This window comes from Nesoenas mayeri, assembly GCF_963082525.1.
Source record: "Nesoenas mayeri genome assembly, chromosome: 1".
Taxonomy (NCBI): Eukaryota; Metazoa; Chordata; class Aves; order Columbiformes; family Columbidae; genus Nesoenas; species Nesoenas mayeri.
The window spans coordinates 63,697,600-63,715,766 of NC_137541.1; the positions used below are offsets into that span (position 1 = coordinate 63,697,600).

Here is an 18,167-nt window from a genome sequence, read left to right on the forward strand (position 1 = left end):
TATTAGCATACAAAATAAGCATATTATATTTAATTACTTGCCATATTTTACAGCTTAAAAGCCTTAAGCTGTTAACGGTGATGCACTGCAGAATTTGCACACCGTGTGCTTCTTTTCACAACCTGAAATCCCTGAATGGGGCACTGAAAAAAAAATGCGGGCATCCCATCTCCTGAGCATCCAGCCTATCTTTTAGTGTTCCACAAGTACTAGTTCCTTTCTACACTGACCTTCCTCCCTGACAGGGGCACTGGAGGAGCAGTTTGCGTGCGCACTCTCGGGTCCCCACACAGGGGTGCACAGAGGCAGCTGCTGGAGTCCACGGGAGGGAAGGAAGGACCCATAGCAGATAAACATCGGCCTAAGGGGCAAGCTAAAGAGTGCTAATAAGCTCTCTGAAGCATGTTCACCCTGATGAGCACTGGAGAACAGGAAAACACGGAGACCTGCCAAGGCAGGGGCATCAAACTCATTTTCACTGGGGGCCACATCAGTCTCGCGGTTGCCTTCAGAAGGCCAAATGTAATGTTAGAACTGTATAAATAATCGGCCCTCTGAAGGCAACCGTGAGGATGATGCGGTGCTAAGGACTCTGTGCTTTATCCTCCAGCAACACTGACAGCCCCCACAGAAGAAGCCGTAGGGCAGCTCTGCTGAGGCCGGACAGTCTCCCTCAGAGCCTCGTGAGGCACCAGACATGCTAGAGGGGAACAGAGAGCCAAGTCTTGGGAAACGAGGACAACGCTGGGACCATCTCCGGCCCTCCACACCTGGCGCACAGACAGGTCCCCGTAACCGGGGCCTCCCCCACCTCAGCTCGCCCCGCGCAGCTCCCGCGCCGCGGCGGCAGGGGGCGCCATGCGTCCCGCCGAGGTGGACTGCAACTCCCGGCATGCAACGCGGCACAACGGCGCATGCGCCTCCCGGTGGCCTCGCACCCCCGCCGCCGTAGAGGGCGGGATCCCCGTCCACCGGGGCTGACGGGAGGGGCACGCCAGAGCCGCCTCTTCTCTGCCGGTAGCGGCTCGGGCCTGGCGCTGCTCCCGCCGCTCGTCTGCATGGTTTATAGGTTGCGCTACCCGCAACATTTCGCTCATCTTTAGTATCCGAGGTTGCGGCTGGCCGCCACGGCCGGAAGTGTCCGTTGCCATAGCAACCAGCTCCCCGGTTAAACATCCCGGGTGCCCCGGAAGTGGTCGGAGCTTGCCTCCCATGCGAGAACTGTCCTTACCGCTCCTGGACACGGCTGCGGCGGCTGCTGCCCGTGTGGCCTCGGCGTTAAACGTTAACGGTTTATTCGTTAAAAAAATAACAAGAGACCATGCCGGTTAAACCCCTCCGCGGAAACGATTGGCCAAGCGCCCCCTCCGCCCAGCCAATCGGCGCCGGCCACGCTCCGTCCGCAGGAAACCGCACATGGAAACCCACGATTGGCGACTATAACTCCTGGCCCTTCCCTCCAGCCTTTCCATTGGCTGCATGTTTGGCGTGGTACGCTCCAATTGGCCAGCGGCGGAGCGGCTCCCCCCGTCCCCCAGCGCCCCGCGTTGATAAGGCGGAGGGGGAGGGCCGCGGCCGCGCCAGCAGGCTCAGCAGCGGGGAGGAGGGGGCTGAGGCTGGTGGTGGCGGCATCGGGAGCGCGGGGCCGGGGCGCCTGGGGCCGTTCTCTTCTGCGAGCGCAGCCTACGTCGCCATGAAGTCGGTGTGGGCGCTCGCTCTGGCGTGCACGCTGCTCCTGGCCGGTAAGTGCCCGCGCGCTTCTAGAAGCTTCTGGCGGGTGGTGGTTGAAGGGGGTGAGAGGCCTCGGCCAACAGCGCCTTCCCCTTCCTCCCCCCCCACCCCGTCCTCTGTCCCCCCCTTTTTGCTGGGGTGGGGGAGATGGAGGGTGACGAGAGGCGAAGTTGGGCCCTTGGCGGCTGAGGGGTGGGGGGGTCCCCTCGTTCTCAGTTGTTTCCGCTCTTCTACGTGCTGGTGTACGGAGGGGAGGGGGGAAAGCGGCCCACTGGCTCGTCTGTCCGCGGACTGCGGCCGCAGCCGCTCCGCAGGGAGCGGGGGGAGGGGGACGGTACGTGTAACGCGGCTCATGCGCCGCCACGGGCGGCGGCGGCGGAGGGTGGGCGGGGGGTGCGCCCCTCCCCTTCCCTCATCGCCCGTGCCTCAGGTTGGGCTGAAGTTATTTCGGGGAGTGGGGGCGGAGGGGCGAAACTGAGCCGAAGCCTTTGGGGAGGGGTAAGCTGAGAACTTTCGTGTTTGGGGCGGATCAGGCTCAGATCGTGTGATTCCTTGTTTTCCCAGTGTCCGTTAGAGCTGATGAGGTGGATGTGGACGGGACTGTGGAAGATGACTTGGGTAAAAGCAGAGAAGGGTCTCGAACAGATGATGAAGTTGTTCAAAGGTTAGTACCTGGGGTTTTGCATGAGTTGGTTTGGGAATGTTAAGGTTTCCTCTTACTTAACGGTAAGTTAGAGCATCAGTAGTGCCTGAATCATTAAGAGGTGAACACTACTCAAAAGAGAGATCTGGTTAGCCAGGAGAAATTAAATATATCTGGAAAATACTATTTCCTTGAAAACAGAAGTGAGCCTGAGAACTTGCATCCAGAAATACTCAACTTGGTTTTGTCTAACATAAGTTGTATAAAAACCAATAAATTAATAGGGGTTTACTCTTGCATGTGGTAAATGGTGTTGGTTTAGTGTTTACTAATGAAATAGCTTTATGTCTACGAACCACCTGACCTCCTGTGAGGTATATCACATACTGAGGATTACAGTAGTTTTGACATACCTGTATTCTTCCCTGGTTTGCCTTTTAGGAAAAAAGCCTTACTTGCAAGCATGAATTTTCACTCAAGTTGCAGTTGAAGATAGCTACTCTTGTGTGTATCTCATTTGAGCATTAACTTTGGGGCTTGGTCAGTGATTAAGGATCTCACTGTTGTTCTAACTAGACTATATATAACTGCTGCTGCTAGATGATAAAATCAGTGATACTGTATATGGACAAGATTACTTGACAGGTTTTCATTGTCCTAACAGAGAGGAAGAAGCTATCCAGCTAGATGGCCTAAATGCCTCCCAGATCAAAGAGATCAGAGAAAAATCTGAGAAGTTTGCATTTCAAGCAGAAGTGAACAGAATGATGAAACTTATTATCAATTCTTTATACAAAAACAAAGAGGTTAGTGCCATAAACAGTTCTTAAGTGTTCTACTGGTAATGTGTGTTCTGGAATTTCTGACAACTGTTTTCTATTTCAGATCTTCCTGAGGGAACTTATTTCAAATGCTTCAGATGCTTTAGACAAGATACGGTTAATATCCTTAACTGATGAAAATGCTCTTGCTGGTAATGAGGAACTTACTGTCAAAATCAAGGTAAGAAGCATTAGGTACAATCATCTCTTACTGAGGACTGGTGAGGGGAATGCAAAAACAAACAAACAAACACAAACGAAACAAACGTAGTGCATCATTTAGTCTAAATTTTTGGCTTAGTACTGATGCAAATACAAACTAGGACCACATCTGGACCCTTGCAATTAATATTTATTAAAGACTACTTTTAATGGTGAAAATAAATTTCTGGTTCTATAAAGTGTAACTGAAGTATTGAAATAATTTGATAAGTCTTATGTAGTTGCTGCAAATTTGATATATTGTAGCCAGGCATGTTTGAATTTTAGTATCTGCTGCTCACCATTTTTTTGTGGCACTGTATTATGTATCAAGACGCAAAGTGAAATCAGACTGCATCTTTCTCTTTGTTTCCTTCCAGTGTGATAAAGAGAAGAACATGCTTCATGTCACGGATACGGGTATTGGCATGACAAAAGAGGAGTTAGTTAAAAACCTGGGTACCATTGCAAAGTCTGGTACAAGTGAATTCTTAAACAAGATGACTGAAATGCAGGATGATAGCCAGTCAACATCTGAGTTAATTGGCCAGTTCGGTGTTGGCTTTTATTCTGCTTTCTTAGTAGCAGACAGAGTTATTGTCACATCAAAACACAACAATGATACTCAACATATTTGGGAGTCAGATTCAAATGAATTCTCTGTGATTAATGACCCAAGAGGAAACACTTTAGGACGTGGCACAACCATAACGTAAGTATCAAGTTTCTTTGAATTTAAAATGTTGTGTGTGTACATTTTGCTCATTGGAAGATGTGGATGACTTTAGCATTCTGGCTCAATATTGTTTCATTCTTCTAATAAAGCTTTTCAGTTTAATAGAAACATGCAAACTATTAAATGCATCCAAAATAAATGTGGAGCAATAATGTAGTTTGCATCACATTCCATTAGATGAACTGAGAAAACCATGAACATCTTGACAAGTAACTGTCAAGTAATTCCAGACAGTTCAGCTCCCTGCAGACGGCAGTTCGTCACATGACTGTGGCCCATCAAAAGCTCTACAGGGAGCTGGAAGAACTGGCTGCTGTTTACATACCAGTGAGACTGGTTTGATGCAAATCTCAAACTAGAGGTAGTTTGACAGTCCTATTTGCATCACTTTCGTGAGCAGAGAAATAGATTTGATCTGGGTTCAGAGGACATCTTTCTGAAAAAGGTGCTTAGTATAAAAAAGTTTAATTTTGGTGTTCTAGTTCCAAGTAAAGCCACTGAGAGTGCACCAAGGTCCTGATAAGTATCGATAGGAAGTTCTCATTTAGACTTTGGGGTATTGTGTCTTGCTCCAACTGTTGAAAAAAAATCCCTTCTCATGGAGCAGTTCAGTAGGAGTTGGATATTTTAAGAGATATTTGCAGCTGGGCTAGTAAAAGCTAATTTGCATAAATCTGAAATACTATAGCTGCAATAGCAGGAAAATGCATCTGCTCCTGTAAAGCTATTTTGGAATACTTGTCAAGCACTTTGATTGAAATTTGGGTGTGTTTTTTTTCCTTCAGCCTTGTCTTGAAGGAGGAAGCATCTGATTATCTTGAGCTGGATACTGTTAAAAATCTAGTAAAGAAATACTCACAGTTCATCAACTTCCCCATATATGTGTGGAGCAGCAAGGTAAGTATATTTAATTGGGCATCACACAGTATGAGCTTTGATTGTGAAAAATGTCTGGCCAGGTATTTCAGAAAGGATGAGGCCAGGCTATGGAACTTAGGTGTATTTAATTTCCAAAATTATTCCATTCCCTACACTTCTGGCTAGTATTTTACTAGTTATTAGTTTTCCTAAAGTTAATGTGTTTCTAACACTTTCAAGGAACTTTTGTTCTAACTCAAAGAACTTTACCAAAAGGTAAAAGACTGTGCTAATTACTAAGAAAGATCTTTATTCCACTGGCTCTCTTTGGTAGTTGAAAGCTTTGGTAAGCCCTCAAGCAGGGCCATGGTTAGGTGTCCTTCTGAAAAACAGGGCAGTGTCCTAACTTTTTACACCTGTTCTTCTGCTGTTTTGATGTAGCACTAACTTGAAATCGCCCAAGTCTCTGATTAGCATTATGTGTAAATATATGGAAATAGCAGTTTGACTACAGCGGTCTTCCAGTGTATTTGTGAAAAATAGAACTATGAAAACATAGCTATCTATAGAAAAAACTTGCAGTAGGCAAATAACACAAGTTAAACTAGTGCTCTGAGAGATTAAGTTGTTGGAGAGAATACTAGAAGATATACCTGTTAGGAAGGCAAGCAGTCCAAGTCCCAACTTTCAATTGTCTCTTTAGACAGAAACTGTTGAAGAACCCATTGAAGAGGAGGAAGCAAAGGAGAAAGAAGAAACAGATGATGATGATGAAGCTGCAGTTGAAGAAGAGGAAGACGAAAAGAAACCAAAAACTAAGAAGGTAAGCTTTGTCAGACTTGAGGTTTTGTAACTCTTGTCAGGTAGTTCAGCCATTTTCATAGGCGGTCTTCCAGAGGTGCACTTCAGTAATGTGTGTGCTTTCAAACAGCAATCCTGTAAAACATGCAGTTAGACGTATCATCAGGAAAAAGAATTGTGAACAAAACAGACTGTTGATGTTAGTCAAATGACTGACAATAGCCTCGCAGAGGCAATGGTCGCAGAGCTAATTATAGATACTTGAGCAAACTGTTTGAAACAGTAGTGGACTTCAGTCATTTGACACTGACTGGTTTAAATTAAGCATACACTGCTGGAAAGCTTTTTTCAGCCTGGCAGTGGAACAGAAATACTAAGTGAATGTGTTAAATGTACATAGGGCATACCATAGACTAAGGTTTTGTTCCCATGTGTTACATTAATGTGTATACTTAAATGAGATTATTTAGGCTTGCATAATTTATTTTGTAGATTAGAAAAAGCATGTCTTTTTGACATGGTATTTTAAGACTTAGGCTCAGAGTTTCTTTCACTGACCTAACCTGAAATTATACTATGGTGTTTACATACCTAGGTTGAAAAGACTGTTTGGGATTGGGAGCTCATGAATGACATAAAACCCATCTGGCAGAGACCATCTAAAGAAGTTGAAGAAGATGAATACAAAGCTTTTTACAAAACTTTTTCCAAGGTAAGCTTGGAGCCTCAAAATTGTTCCAAAGCAAGAAGTTAGCTATAATGTGTGCTGCATAAACAAAACTCAGTGCTTACAGGATGGGCTGTTTCTGAAGAAATAACTAATTGCCTTCAGTAGATAAACTAAATTGCAGAGAGCCTAGAAGTTGTAGCATCTCAGTCAGGAGCTATTATTTTTTAAGAGTGAAGGTACTGTCACCTAAGGGATGGGTGGCCTAGGTTTGTGAAGTAATACATTCCAGCTCATATAGAGCTTACTGATGGGTTTAAATTTTAAGAGCAAATTTTTTTATTTAGCCTGATGTTTGTGTTGTACATGTTAAGAGAAATGGGAAGATATGGCTTGCTACAAACAGCTTTGTCTTGGTGTGTAAATACAGTATAGTGTGTTACCTGTGAGTCTCTTACTGTGCTGTAAATACTGTATTGGTTATGTTTTGGTGGTTGTCTTGTTTAAAAAAGTAAGTAGGTCTGAATCTGGAACTTTTGTCTCCATAATAGATTCTAGCAAAGCATGGTTAGATAGCTTAGGTGTAAAGTAGTAGTTGTACTTATTTGGCAAACTTGTGCTATTACTGGAAATGTGTTTACTCACTGGTATCTTCCCCATGTCAATTAAAAGAATTCTCTCTTCACAGGAGCATGATGACCCAATGGCTTACATCCACTTCACTGCTGAAGGGGAAGTAACTTTCAAATCCATCCTGTTTGTTCCTAATTCTGCTCCACGTGGCCTGTTTGATGAATATGGATCCAAAAAAAGTGATTTCATTAAGGTAGGAGAAGCAAGTGTGTGGCTATATGGATTTCTGTCTTTAAAAAAAAAAAAAACACACAAACATAACCTGACTGCTGTTTTCTTTTGTAATTCAGCTCTATGTTCGAAGAGTGTTCATCACCGATGACTTCCATGACATGATGCCCAAATATCTGAACTTTGTTAAGGGTGTTGTAAGTATTACTTGTCTTACTTGTGATTTTTTTTTTTTAACCTTCAAATACTGTTAGCTATAATTAAGTTTCTTCCTCAATTAGGTGGATTCTGATGATCTTCCTTTGAATGTATCTCGTGAAACACTTCAGCAGCATAAATTGTTAAAGGTAAGCTAATTGATCTTCAATTCCTTCATTGTAAACACATGACAGTAGTGAGATTTAGAAGAAAAATAACTTGATTAATTTTACTTGATATAAGGATTGTTGAATTAAATATAGGAAACCCAAGCGCTGCTATTTTCAGACTACCTCTGCTCACTTCAGATCTAAGTGTCTTGAATCCATCCTTTGCAGTGGTTTTGAATTGAGGGTGCTCCCAAGTGCTTATTGTTATAATTTGGTATTGCTCATTTTTTAGGTGATCAGGAAGAAACTTGTTCGCAAAACTCTTGATATGATCAAGAAAATTGCAGAAGAAAAATACAATGACACTTTCTGGAAAGAGTTTGGTACTAATGTAAAGCTTGGAGTTATTGAGGATCACTCCAATCGCACACGACTGGCTAAACTTCTTCGCTTCCAGTCTTCTCATCATGAAAGCAACCTCACAAGTCTTGACCAGTATGTGGAAAGAATGAAAGAGAAGCAAGACAAAATTTATTTCATGGCAGGTGCCAGCAGAAAGGAGGTACGTTGAGTGTGGAAGCAAGTGGGAACGGGGAAAAAATACTAGGACTTCTAGTAAAAAATAGTCCCATAAACATTGTGAACTGTTTATTTGCTATAAATGTGAAGACTCCATGCTTATGTTACTACTGGAGTTCAGTTTTCCTTGTACCAACACTTGTCTAATAGTTCTGCACGTTTTGATAGCTGCTGGTACCAATGCAATTAAACTGGAATCTGACATGCTTTGTCATCTTAGGCTGAGTCCTCACCGTTTGTGGAACGTCTTCTGAAAAAGGGCTATGAAGTCATCTATCTGACTGAACCTGTAGATGAATACTGTATTCAGGCTCTGCCAGAGTTTGATGGGAAAAGGTTTCAGAATGTAGCAAAAGAAGGAGTTAAGTTTGAAGAAAGTGAAAAGTCTAAGGAGAGTCGGGAGGCCTTGGAAAAGGAATTTGAACCACTTCTAAATTGGATGAAGGACAAAGCTCTAAAAGACAAGGTAAAATGTTATACTATATGTAATGCTTATTTGTCAATATGTTGTACTTGCTGCAACACACCTTGCAGATTCTTTGCACATAGGCTTGACAATAGTAGCTTTTCTGTCTTTCTATGGATAAATAAACATGTTTAATACCTTATTTTAGGAAGATAATGTGTTAGGATGTCATCTTAGAGCTTTCATAAAATAACTGAAGTGACAATATGTCAGAGTTGTTTGTTTTATTGTGTAAGCTGTTAGCTCTGTAAACTAACATTAATGGGTTTATTTTCTACAGATTGAAAAAGCTGTGCTGTCACAGCGTTTAACCGAATCTCCCTGTGCTCTTGTGGCTAGTCAGTATGGATGGTCTGGTAACATGGAAAGAATCATGAAGGCACAAGCTTACCAAACTGGGAAGGATATATCTACAAAGTAAGCTTTCAGTTCTGTAGTGGCAGATGTGCAATGTAGTTGATTACCTCTCTTGCTTAGGGTAGGCAGACCAAGCTTCCATCTGGTTCAGATGATTCTTCACATTTTTAGGTCACTTCAAAGCAAGTTGCGTTTTCCATCATAGTCTTGTTATTTCAAAGGTCCATATGTAAAACTGCCTGGTGAGCAAGACTTGTCAGTGGCCTTTGCTATCTGTTATTTGGTGACAAGATAATATGAACTGTGTTAGTAACTTCAATGCTTGTTAGAGTTAAGATAGTAGTAAAGTGGGGCTGGGGGAAGAATACGCTTGTCACTGTGACTGTAGTCAGTATTGATGGGTTTAATGGTGTAGCTGAGTCCTGTACTTTCTAACTTAGGGATATAACTTCTTTTCAGTTACTATGCCAGCCAAAAGAAGACATTTGAAATCAACCCCAGGCATCCGCTGATCAAGGACATGCTAAGACGAGTCAAGGTAAACAAATAACAGTAGGGAAATACTGACTACTTGGCTGCATACAACCTAGTTAACAGTTCTGTGTTTGGTTTTCTTTTAATGCTCTTCAACATTAGGAAAACGAAGATGACAAAACAGTTTCAGATCTTGCAGTGGTATTGTTTGAAACAGCGACTTTGAGATCAGGATACATGTTACCAGACACTAAGGAATATGGAGACAGAATAGAAAGGATGCTTCGTTTAAGTTTAAACATTGACCTGGATGCAAAGGTTAGTTTGCCTTCAGTTTGGGGCTGGTAATTATTGCTGGTACTTCTTAAAAAGCAGATACTTGACAGACTTGCATAAAATGAAATGCATCCACCTTACACCTAGGTGGGCCACCAGGAGTTCAGTTCAGGTACCTGGGTGGGAAGCTGATGGGTCTGGACTTCATGCTTATGTCTTCCCTTCCACTCTTCTTTCAAGTTGCTTGGGTTTCTGCTCTTTGATTATGCCTCTCAAGTCCTGTTCTTAATTAAGTTGTAGTTCTGTGGGAGTAAATGAGAGGCCAAAGGCACATGTGCCTATCTTGTTAATGGAGAAATTCATAAGCGGGTATAAATAATACCGGTTCTTATTAGGCTGTGCAAGAACTTAAGGGGGTTTCTTGCCAGAGGAGGTATGACAGCATTTCAGTGCTAAACAGAACTTTGTTTCTTCATCAGTTAGCTTGGGGCAAATGGTAGGAACTTGTAGTGAATAGTTCCATAGCCTGTATTTAGCTAGTCCACAACTAGTGAACATATTAAGCAAATAAAGCAAATTGCTTGTGACTTTCCCGCAGGTGGAGGAGGAACCTGAAGAGCCTGAAGATGCAGCTGAGGAGGCAGAGCAAGATGAAGAGGAGGTGGATGCTGATGCTGAAGCTGAAGACAGTGAAACACAGAAGGTAAGGTCTCAGGCTTGACTCTTCTTAACAATGTTTATGTGCAGTTTTGTCTGTGGTGCTTGCTGGCAACAAATTTGTTCACTTTGCCTTTCACAACACTAGTTTTTAATGTGAGGTTTTCCAAGTGTTTCTTAAAGGGCAAAAAACTCCAGTACAAATGACATTGCATTCCCTGTCAAACTATATTGTGAGAAGAAAACACTTGGATATATTCCAATTTGGAGGTAAATTAAGCTTAAGAGATTGTAAAAGAGTGCTCTATGGCAAGAAAACAGCAGCAAATCCTCTGTGGTTGACTTAATGTTATACACAGCTTGTGGGCAATAATGTCAACAAATTGGCAAGAGCATAGTTTCAAACACTTACAGTACAAATGGACAGCAACACTACAGACAACACCACTACCTCTAAACAATTCAACTGTTGTGTGAAGCCAGCCTTCCCTTTCCTAATGTCTGCGGTTTTAATACTATCTTGATGGATATACCAGTTTCTTTATAATATTAACTTTTAAAGTTAGGTGGTCCTGATGGACTTGCTTTCTCAGATTGCTTTTGGAAGAGTCCTGCAAGATTACATGTGGTGACTAGCACAAATATAGAACTTTTAAATATGGACTTGCCTACTGTTAAATGTCAGATTACCTAAGGGTATAAATTTGAGTAACAATGCTTATTGTACTATATCTACTTAGTTTTGATGCCGTTACTGTTGTGTTTACACAACAGTATAACCTGAAAATACAGTAATACATTATAAAGGAGCAAAGTTATGTTTTATTTCTTCAATTAGCTCACTTGCAGATTAAAGTTTCTGACTACTGACTTGGCAATTTATGTGCTTCCTAGTTCTGCAGTCAAGTAGAACAGGGCTATCAACAATATTTTTCTGTTAATAGCAAAGGCTTAACATGCCATAATGTGAACAGAAGTTTGACTTTACCTTCTTAAAAAGCTATAGTACTTCTGTTAGTGCTTTGGAAAGCATCAAGAGTAGTTTAGGTTCAGTTCTTGTGGGACAGCTCTTGTGGCCTTTTCCACTTAAAAGCAAGATTCTGATTCTCTCTCTTTGTCTCCACAGGAATCCACAGATGTGAAAGATGAACTGTAAGCTGCACTCAACTACCGTCCTGCGTTGGGGGGGATTAAGCGGGAATGTGAACTAGATTGTTTTGGTTTTTTTCACTGTAAAATGTTGAGGGATGGTATGGGGTTTAAGGGTAAAGGAGTTTTTTTTTTTAAGTTCACTTTTCTAAAGACATTCCTCATGAATGTAAATTTGTATTATTTAACTGACTTGGTGTAAAATCTTGTCATGTACAAAATAAAATGTTCCCAAACACCACTAACTCTAAATTTTACATAGTAAGCTCATCTTTCGGGCTAGCACAAAGAAACAAAGGGATCATCTTAAGTGTTCGAGTCCTTTATACAACAGGCAGTTTGCAGTCTTTGTGCCTTTCCATGCTGGCACAGCCACATGTAACTGTGTAGTGTATGCCTGTGGTCAGGTCTGGTGCTACCCTGCTGTGCTGTTCAGCCAAAATACAGGGTGTTTCAAAAAGATGGACCCAATTTGAAGTCACTTCATCTGAGATCCATCTTTTTGAAACACCCTGTATACCTGGTATCTGAGAGCTGTACTGGCCGTGCTAGTTGAAAGAAGTATTCAAGAAGTTACATATCTACTGCCATCTTCAGAAAGATGAGATGGGGAGGGGGTATTTAAAAATAGCATTGGAACTGAAGCCTTGCCAGCTTGCACTGAATTGTGTGGCTTTACTGTACAGAGTAGGCAGTAGTGCCTTTTACAGCTGAGAGCAGTGAAAGAACAACCACAAGAAGTGGCTTACTGCCTGTGAGCCTATACCATACCCTGTGGTATTTGGTGACCCTGCCTTTAACTTGTGTAGCCACATCAGTTCCGCTTTCTATGGTTCTTTAAAGATAGAAGCTCTTGTATGTTACACTTAATGCTCTTCCATTCTTGTTCTGTCTCTTTAGTATGGCAAAGCACTGTAAATACTTAATCTTAAGGTAAATCTGTTGACACCCAAATGTTAGACAGGTTGAACTGGAGGCAGCACTTCTATTAATTTTCTTTCATTGTGGTGTTTGGATGAAAGCTCTGCATTTTCTCACTAGTGCCTCTATTTGAAATCATCTTGACAGGGTTGGTAGAAAGTGTTTACACTGAAATGGGGCTTTTTGCCCTCCTCTGTGGAAGAAGTACATAGGAATAGTACTTCTATACAGCACCTCTGCTTAAGAACCACTCTTCTGGTTTGTTAACAGAACTTTGGTGAGGTTTCCATGCAATAAATACAAGTGCTGTGTATCTGTGTGTTTATTTGAGTTAGGATTTATACAGAGATGTTTGCTTTATTCAAGTATGCTGTTTGAGACTTTAAAGAATGGGAGTTCAGGTGGGTTGTGTGGTTTGTTTTTTTTTTTGAGGGAGTTTGGGATTGTTTTGGGGTTTGCTCATTGTACTAGTATCTTAGACACATCATAAGAGCCTATTGTTACTAGAGCTGAGTGGTTTAACCCTGGAGTTGTAGTCCAGCAGCTAGCAATGTCAGCCTTCAAAGCAGTCCTTTGTTACTAAGTTACTGAGTACGGCAGGTACACCATCTAAAGCATGGTTCTCTTTCTGTGGCAGTGCAACTTGTGTTTTGTGCTCTGTAGTAATCAACTGCTGCTGAGGTTTTGATTTAATAATTCCTCAAATATCACTTCTTGTGATAAACTTGTATCATCAGTACACGTCCTTCTGTATTTCTGTTTGACCAGCCTGAGTAGCAAACCTGGCTCAGGCTTACTGGATTGTTATGAGTGCTGCTGCAGCTAGTGACCTGAAGAGTGGTAGAAGTGTAGGGTTGCTTGCTAGAGTATTATTAACCTGTTAATTACTTGTAGACTTTGCTCTGTTACACAGCTGAAGTTTTCAATGCCTTGATGGGTTTTAGGATGACATGATCCAATTTCAGACATAATAAGGAGCACACTTGTGTCATGCTTTGTGCTTCTTCCTCAGCTGAGAATATCATGTGCAATGTAGCTGTGGTACAGCTGCTTTCTCTAACCTGGAGTGACAAGTGTTTGCTATTAATAAGCACAAACTCTAGTTATAGCCTTGCTTTTTTTTTTCCTCTGTGAAGTAAAACAGTGTCAATGCTGGAAGAAGTGTCTCCTAGTCACACTTGGGCTATTTCTTTCAGTGTTCCTAATTCTGGGGGTGTGAGTTCTACTGTTAAAACATCATGTATCATCAGCTTTGCTGTTCCTAAATGGGCAACGAGAATGGTTCCCTTGGTGCTAGCTAAGGCTAGCAAAAAAAACCACCACCACCACACAAAAACCAAAACATACTCTTTAGAAAAGAGAAAAGCATCTTTCATGCCAAATCAGCAACAGAATGATAGAGGTGATACTCTTGACAACATGTGAGTGACAAGGGAAGGGTTGGTGAATCCTGGCTCTTTAAAGGGATAACTGAAAAACTGCTGCTCCTGCTCTGGTTAGAACAGGAACAAAACACTGCCAAACTGCCCTGTCTTGTCCCTTCCATAGACTTTGTCTTATGCTGACGTGGAAGATTGTCAATCTCAGTTTTGTTTAGGTACAGTGAAGGAAAAAGTAGTTTCATCAGAACTTCAACTAGTAAGATGTTCTCAATGATTCATTTCATTTGGGTTTAACATCTGAGATTTACTTGCAGCCTTTTTATCAATGACTGCTATCATTCATAAAGGTGTCTGAGATGAGTAGTAATGCTCAGTACAGGCTGCAGCCTGAGTGTCCACATGAGCACATACGAGCAGGAGAAGATCTCAACCCACCTCAGCTGCTTTTCTAGATCAGCCAGAAGTTGTAAAACTGTGAGAGCAGATGCACATGTAGAGGAAATATAAGCTTTTCTTCCTCGGAAAAGCAATTCCAACTTTTATAAAAGCATACATAAAATAACAGCTTCACAACTGGAACAGGTGTGAAAGTAGCACTTACACTGATCTTTTCTGGATCCCTCTGCTATTACGAGAGCTGCAAAGTACTTTACTGGTAGAAGCGAGGAAGCTTTTTCTTCCTTAACGGTTCATCTGTTAGATTGTTCTTTCCCGAGTTAAACCTGAGTAAGAATCAGGGATGAAGCCCATGCCTCCTCTGGGTACCTTTCCTAAGGGAAGGCAATCCCCAACCTTCACAAGCTCTACTGCACAGCACTCAGAAAAGGATCATCCTACCATCTTTGTAGGATGTTGACTTTGTGTGTCTTCTTGAGTTTCCTCGGGTGAGACCTTTGTGGCGATCCTATTTTGGGACTGAAAGGTAAACCTGCACTTTTTATTTCAGAGTTTTGTTATTTACAGCTATCGAAATCAGCCGTAAACAGAGGATGCCCAAAATGTACATAATTTCACTGTATTCTGTACACACTTGCCCCATTTACATGAACACAACCAAGCTGTAAGATACTCCCTAGCCTTACAGTGGACCAAAGTATACTTCTGTCAGTAACAGAAAGCAACTGTGTGTGCTATTGCAGCAGTGAGCCAGCACTAGGAGTCCATCCACTGCAAGAAGTGCTCGATCTTTCTTACTTGTACCAGGTTCTGGGTTACATCCAGAAAACTGAGTTAAAGTTTTACAAAGGGGGCAAATGCTAATGGGTAAGTGGGGTTCTACTGATAACAGGAACAAAAATCTTTTAGAAACCCCTAGGCATAACGTAACAAAACTAGGTCTGATGTAGCAAGACTAGGCATAATGTAATAGGAACCTAACAGAGAACAAGAGCTTTATAGAGGCTGGACATCAGGCAAAGTGGGAGGTCCTTGGCTTGCAAGCTGGGAAAGCAGCATATTCCACTAAATGAAGAAAGAACTACATGACTTTTGCTTGGTAGCAGCACAAAATGACAATATGCATGATCAAGAAATGAGCTCAAGAAGCCGACACCATGGGGGTACCAGGCTGTGAAGACACCGGGGACCATTAGAGATCCCTGATGAAGACTCTCAAATACCAAAGATGGACATCTGGCAAAGGGCAAGGCTATGTAAATAATTTATGTTTAATGCATTAACTAACCTCTAGAAGCAAACGAATATGCAATAGGTGTATGTAATAAATAGCAAGAAGTGCAAATCACGCATACGCTCAATTAGAGGAACGATCTTCTGAGTGCCTGGCGCACTGCAATAGAAGTAGCTGTGTCTTAAAACGTTCAAAACTTTGTTGAAGAGTCTTTTTGCCGCCTTTTTGGTATCACTACTACAGGTGAACAGGTAAGCTTATTAAGGCCACAAAAGCTTGATTTTTCAATAAGCTAAACTTCCTCTACTTGGAAACTTCCTCAGCTTGGAAGTTTCAAATTTCATCAGACTCACCAATGTGAGTTTATATCTTTTATTCTGAAGATACTTACACTGCAGTCAACACCAGGAAGCTGTAATGATTTTGGCACATAACCAGTCGGATTTAACAGTATTCATTGTCCATTTTAACACTGCCTGTAATTCTGCTTAAAGGAAACAAAGTATGAAGGGAGTACAGGATTTCACATGTCGACTTTGCAGTTGAGACAGCTGAACAAACATTTTATCAGTTCTAGTTTTCACAACATAAGTAAATTCCAGTCACTGTTGTGAAGTCTGAGCTTCGCTTGATCTTGATTTTAGACCCAACAGTTCTGTTCTCAGTTCTCCAGGCTTAGGAGGTATCTCAGGTATACTCTGGTAAAAACAGAGAAAGACATTCAGTGTTGTGGCAAAAGAAAAACTAAACTCACAAACCAAGAAGTTAGTATATTCTGTAAGAGACAGTGTTATGGCTAAATTGTGGTTTCACTGCCCTCTTTTTTGAGCAGAGTGTAATTTGTATATACAAATCATCTTAAAAATAAACCTATTATCTTTTTGTAATTTGACTTTTACTTCAAAGTAGCAAAATATGGTTTGAAAATAAAAAGAGGGCCACAAAAAGGAAGAACGGAAAGTTTGTTTAAACAAAGCTTCTTTTTGCCATTTAGGAAAGTAAGTTTGGTTGAGATGTCTGTAACAGTATTGCTTTAAAGGACCAGTTGAAGTTTCCACACATTCTCCTGGTGAATGAAGAAAAAGTTTCACTGCTTCTGCCTTTCTGTTTTAGCAATTAAGCCCTGGAACTAGAGATTACAATTTAAAAAAGGAAAAGACACCACATGACATTTGAAGAACTGTACCTCTTCAAAATTCATGGTAGTTTAAAAAGGTGTAGATCATTCTGAATGAATACACCTATTTGCCTGTAATGAAGACTACAGTGAAGACTATTAAAATACATAAATTCTTACACATCTATCCATGACTTAAGTCTCATTGCTTAAATTTTGACATGACTGACTGTCATTGTTTCTAATGTAAACTTTCAGTCATCACAGAATGTCAGCGACTGGAAGGGACCTCGAAAGACCATCTAGTCCAACCTCCCTGCTGGAGCAGGAACACCCAAATGAGGTTACACAGGAAGGTGTCCAGGTGGGTTTTGAATGTCTCTAGAGAAGGAGACTCCACAACCTCCTGGGCAGCCTGTTCCAGTGCTCTGGCACCCTCACTGAGAAGTTTCTTCTCAAATTTAAATTGAACCTCCTGTGTTCCAGTTTATACTCATTGCCCCTTGTCTTATCATTGGTTGTCATTGAGAAGAGCCTGACTCCATCCACATGACACTCACCCTTTACATATTTATAAACATTAATGAGGTCACCCCTCAGTCTCCTCCAAGCTAAAGAGCCGCAGCTCCCTCATCCTTTCCTCATAGGGAGATGCTCCACTCCATCATCTTTGTTGCCCTGCGCTGGACTGTCTCCAGCAGTTCCCTGTGCTGCTTGAACTGAGGGGCCCAGAACTGGACACAATATTCCAGATGTGGATCATCTTCATTTCCCTTATCGGGGGAGCGGGGGGGAGAAGAGGGGTAAGCCGCCTATTTAAATCTAATACAGCGCCTTCTTGCCACTTTAGCGCTCTCTTCAAAACTTAACTTCCCACGGTGGAAACCCCTTCTCAAGAAGTTTCCGTGGCTTTTTTACTCTCGGTGCCAGGTCACCAGTTTGACGGCAGCTCCCAAGACTAACGGTTTCGTTCCAGTCGGCCCGAGACCTTTCTACCCAAAACCTCTCCAGGTGACCCTCCGTCCGGCACACACGCTACCGGTCGCAGGAACGCGACGAGCGAGCAGAGCCCTCCGAGCACTTACAAGGTCAGGCCGGTAGTACCTGTGCACCACCTCGGCGCCGGCGAACATGGCCAGCATGCTGGTCGCCAGCGTCTTCAGGTAGGTGGGCCAGGGCACGCCGGCGGGCATGGCGGCGGGGGAGGGCCCGGGGCGGCGCTTTCTCCTTGAGGAGCCCCCACAAGCCTCCCGGAGGCGGCAGAACCCGGGACGGGCCGCGGCCCCGGCGCCACCGCCCCCGACTACCGACACACGCAACGCGCCGGAAGTGCGTCATGCCCCGCGCCTCTGGAGCGCCCGCAGCATGGCAGCGGGGGGGACAGGCCCAGCCCTCGGGGGGAGGAGTACCCTGCTGCGGGTGACGCAAGCAAGTCATGACGCAAGCAAGTCGTGACGCAAGCCCGAAACTCCGAGGACGCGGCGGGGCTCAGCGGGAGCCGGCCCTGCGACCCGTCGGGCGCGGCCGAGCCGCCCGCCACCTCCCACCGCCCGAGCAGCCGCCCCCGGCCCGGAGCCGCGGGCGAGGCC

General features: G+C 43.0%; 2 protein-coding genes across 3 annotated transcripts; one reads left to right on the forward strand and one right to left on the reverse strand.

The window, feature by feature from the left end:
• Positions 1-1,257: 1,257 nt before the first annotated feature.
• HSP90B1 (heat shock protein 90 beta family member 1) lies at positions 1,258-11,901 on the forward strand. The gene is made up of 18 exons (XM_080362331.1): positions 1,258-1,742; positions 2,296-2,395; positions 3,039-3,180; positions 3,260-3,376; positions 3,777-4,108; positions 4,918-5,029; positions 5,694-5,813; positions 6,387-6,503; positions 7,147-7,284; positions 7,382-7,459; positions 7,544-7,609; positions 7,863-8,132; positions 8,370-8,615; positions 8,896-9,032; positions 9,432-9,510; positions 9,609-9,764; positions 10,321-10,425; positions 11,506-11,901. Exons 1-18 carry the CDS (start codon positions 1,322-1,324, stop codon positions 11,533-11,535), a joined length of 2,766 nt encoding a protein of 921 aa, XP_080218457.1. The 5' UTR covers positions 1,258-1,321; the 3' UTR covers positions 11,536-11,901.
• A 3,405-nt stretch (positions 11,902-15,306) lies between these two features.
• UQCC6 (ubiquinol-cytochrome c reductase complex assembly factor 6) lies at positions 15,307-18,138 on the reverse strand. 2 transcript variants are annotated; one of them, XM_080342718.1, is made up of 2 exons: positions 17,683-18,138; positions 15,307-16,159 (listed from the first exon to the last, which is right to left on the reverse strand). In XM_080342718.1, the coding sequence occupies exons 1-2, from the start codon at positions 18,013-18,015 to the stop codon at positions 16,064-16,066; spliced, it is 429 nt and encodes a 142-aa protein (XP_080198844.1). In that variant the 5' UTR covers positions 18,016-18,138; the 3' UTR covers positions 15,307-16,063. The 2 variants fall into 2 exon arrangements, with proteins under 2 accessions (XP_080198844.1, XP_080198845.1); XM_080342719.1 differs by having other exon boundaries at positions 17,664-18,138.
• Positions 18,139-18,167: the final 29 nt, after the last annotated feature.

Excerpts from the sequence above, each read along its gene's own strand:
- UQCC6 (XM_080342718.1), bottom strand. The coding sequence starts at position 18,015 with ATGACTTGCTTGCGTCACCCGCAGCAGGGTACTCCTCCCCCCGAGGGC. Across the intron at positions 16,160-17,682 it reads GGCGCCGAGGTGGTGCACAG|AGTATACCTGAGATACCTCC; the intron begins GTACTACCGGCC and ends TGTTTTTACCAG.
- HSP90B1 (XM_080362331.1), top strand. The coding sequence starts at position 1,322 with ATGCCGGTTAAACCCCTCCGCGGAAACGATTGGCCAAGCGCCCCCTCC. Across the intron at positions 3,181-3,259 it reads CTTTATACAAAAACAAAGAG|ATCTTCCTGAGGGAACTTAT; the intron begins GTTAGTGCCATA and ends TTTCTATTTCAG. Across the intron at positions 7,460-7,543 it reads TGAACTTTGTTAAGGGTGTT|GTGGATTCTGATGATCTTCC; the intron begins GTAAGTATTACT and ends TTCCTCAATTAG.